Source organism: Phragmites australis, chromosome 5 (genome assembly GCF_958298935.1).
Source record: "Phragmites australis chromosome 5, lpPhrAust1.1, whole genome shotgun sequence".
Classification (NCBI taxonomy): Eukaryota; Viridiplantae; Streptophyta; class Magnoliopsida; order Poales; family Poaceae; genus Phragmites; species Phragmites australis.
In genome coordinates, this window is record NC_084925.1 from 29,048,820 (window position 1) to 29,050,472 (window position 1,653).

Sequence of the window (1,653 nt, forward strand, 5' to 3'; positions counted from 1 at the left end):
GAAAGACTAATATACAAAATGTCAAGGATCTTGATGATACTTGCTCAGGCAGAAACTTTACGTAGTTTCGGCAAATTTTTTTAAGAAACTCTACATAATCCACGTACCATATCGGGATTACTTTGCCACCCCTTCGGTTCTCGCCCCTCAGTCCACGATAGCCGTCACGCGCCCTTGCTTTCTTTAGCAGCCACTACAAACGTACAGACGCTCAAAGTCTCAAACCCGTGCGTGCATGCGTGTGTGGTCTGGTCTACTCGACTCTCTCGTTTTCCTCCGTCCCTGACGCCATGAAAGCTACCCCGTCCCATGGATGCATGTGACAGCCTCATGCGTACACGGCCTTAATTTTCTATCGTCTTCAGTTCACCTGTCTATATATCCGTCCATGGCCGGCTGAATCAGTCCTTCCATCTATCTCGATTCCATGGCGTCCCCCGGCTCCGACGTCCATGCCGGCGCCGCTGCCACTGTATGCTGCATGTGCGGCGACCACGGCCTGCCGCGCGAGCTTTTCCGGTGCGACCTCTGCCGCCTCCGGCTGCAGCACAGGTACACGTACGTACGAGTAGTCGAGCACACGCATACGTATTCAGTAATTGCTTCGCTCTCTGTTTGCTCGACCGATTCGTGGAGGTTTCCGCCGATTACGTACGATCACTTGCTCATATGCACGCGTACGTGTGTGCAGATACTGCAGCGACCTGTACCCGAGGGCTGCGGCCTACCGGAGCTGCAACTGGTGCCTGAGAGAGGAGCGCGGAGGCGGGGATGATTCGTTGGTGAAGGCGCCAGCTGCGGTGTCGAAACGGAGGATGAACAGTTCTCGTGATGGTGATTACGTCAAGGAGAGGCCGGGCGGTGGATGCTCAAGATCAGCCTTCTCGGCAGAGCCCGGGAAGCCGGTGAAGAAGCCCAAGGGCAACAAGAGGGTGGTGCAACGGCTGGTGGCGACGAAAGGGAGGAAGGCGCAGACCGACACAGGGAAGCCACGGTTCAGGGCGAAAGTGCGCGTGCGACGGTACAAGCTCCTCGCCGAGGTCATCAGTTGCTATAGCTAGTATCTACGTAAGAGATATGCAAGGTCAGTCGAGGAGGACGACAAAAATAGACCTGACCTGCATGTCAGTCAGGATGTTGCTTAATTTTGTATACAAACTACGTTGAAGCAGATAGGTTAGTATGCTCCACCACGTCCTCCCCTCCCCTCCCCTCGGGCGAGCATATTGATGATAGTTTTCATTGAGCATTCATTTCGAGTTCTATTTGCACCATTATGTTCTATTCAATAAGCTCTACAAAACGAGGTATGTATATATTTAGAGATATATATATGTCTGTTAGCAAGTTATTTAAAAAGTTATTATTAGCAACTTCAGTGAAGTTAGGTAGCAATTTTGTATGAAAGTTAGAAGGCAACTTATGCAAAAATATGGTAGCAACCTCAGTAAAAATTAGCTAATTAACAACTTGGATGAAAGTTATGGTAGCAACTTAATATGAAAGTTAGGTAGCAACTTATCCAAACATATGGCACCAACCTCAGTGAAAATTAGCTAACAACTTGGATGAAAGTTACGGTAACAACTTTTGTGAAACATGGTACTCACTACTATATAGCAGGCTATCAGTGTCGGTTCAAAATCGTCATCA

The 1,653-nt window shown here is 49.1% G+C and overlaps 1 protein-coding gene across 2 annotated transcripts; it reads left to right on the forward strand.

The window, feature by feature from the left end:
• Window positions 1-288: 288 nt before the first annotated feature.
• LOC133917556 (uncharacterized) lies at window positions 289-1,303 on the forward strand. 2 transcript variants are annotated; one of them, XM_062361438.1, is made up of 2 exons: window positions 289-558; window positions 692-1,303. In XM_062361438.1, exons 1-2 carry the CDS (start codon window positions 428-430, stop codon window positions 1,059-1,061), a joined length of 501 nt encoding a protein of 166 aa, XP_062217422.1. In that variant the 5' UTR covers window positions 289-427; the 3' UTR covers window positions 1,062-1,303. The 2 variants fall into 2 exon arrangements, with proteins under 2 accessions (XP_062217422.1, XP_062217423.1); XM_062361439.1 differs by having other exon boundaries at window positions 304-552.
• Window positions 1,304-1,653: the final 350 nt, after the last annotated feature.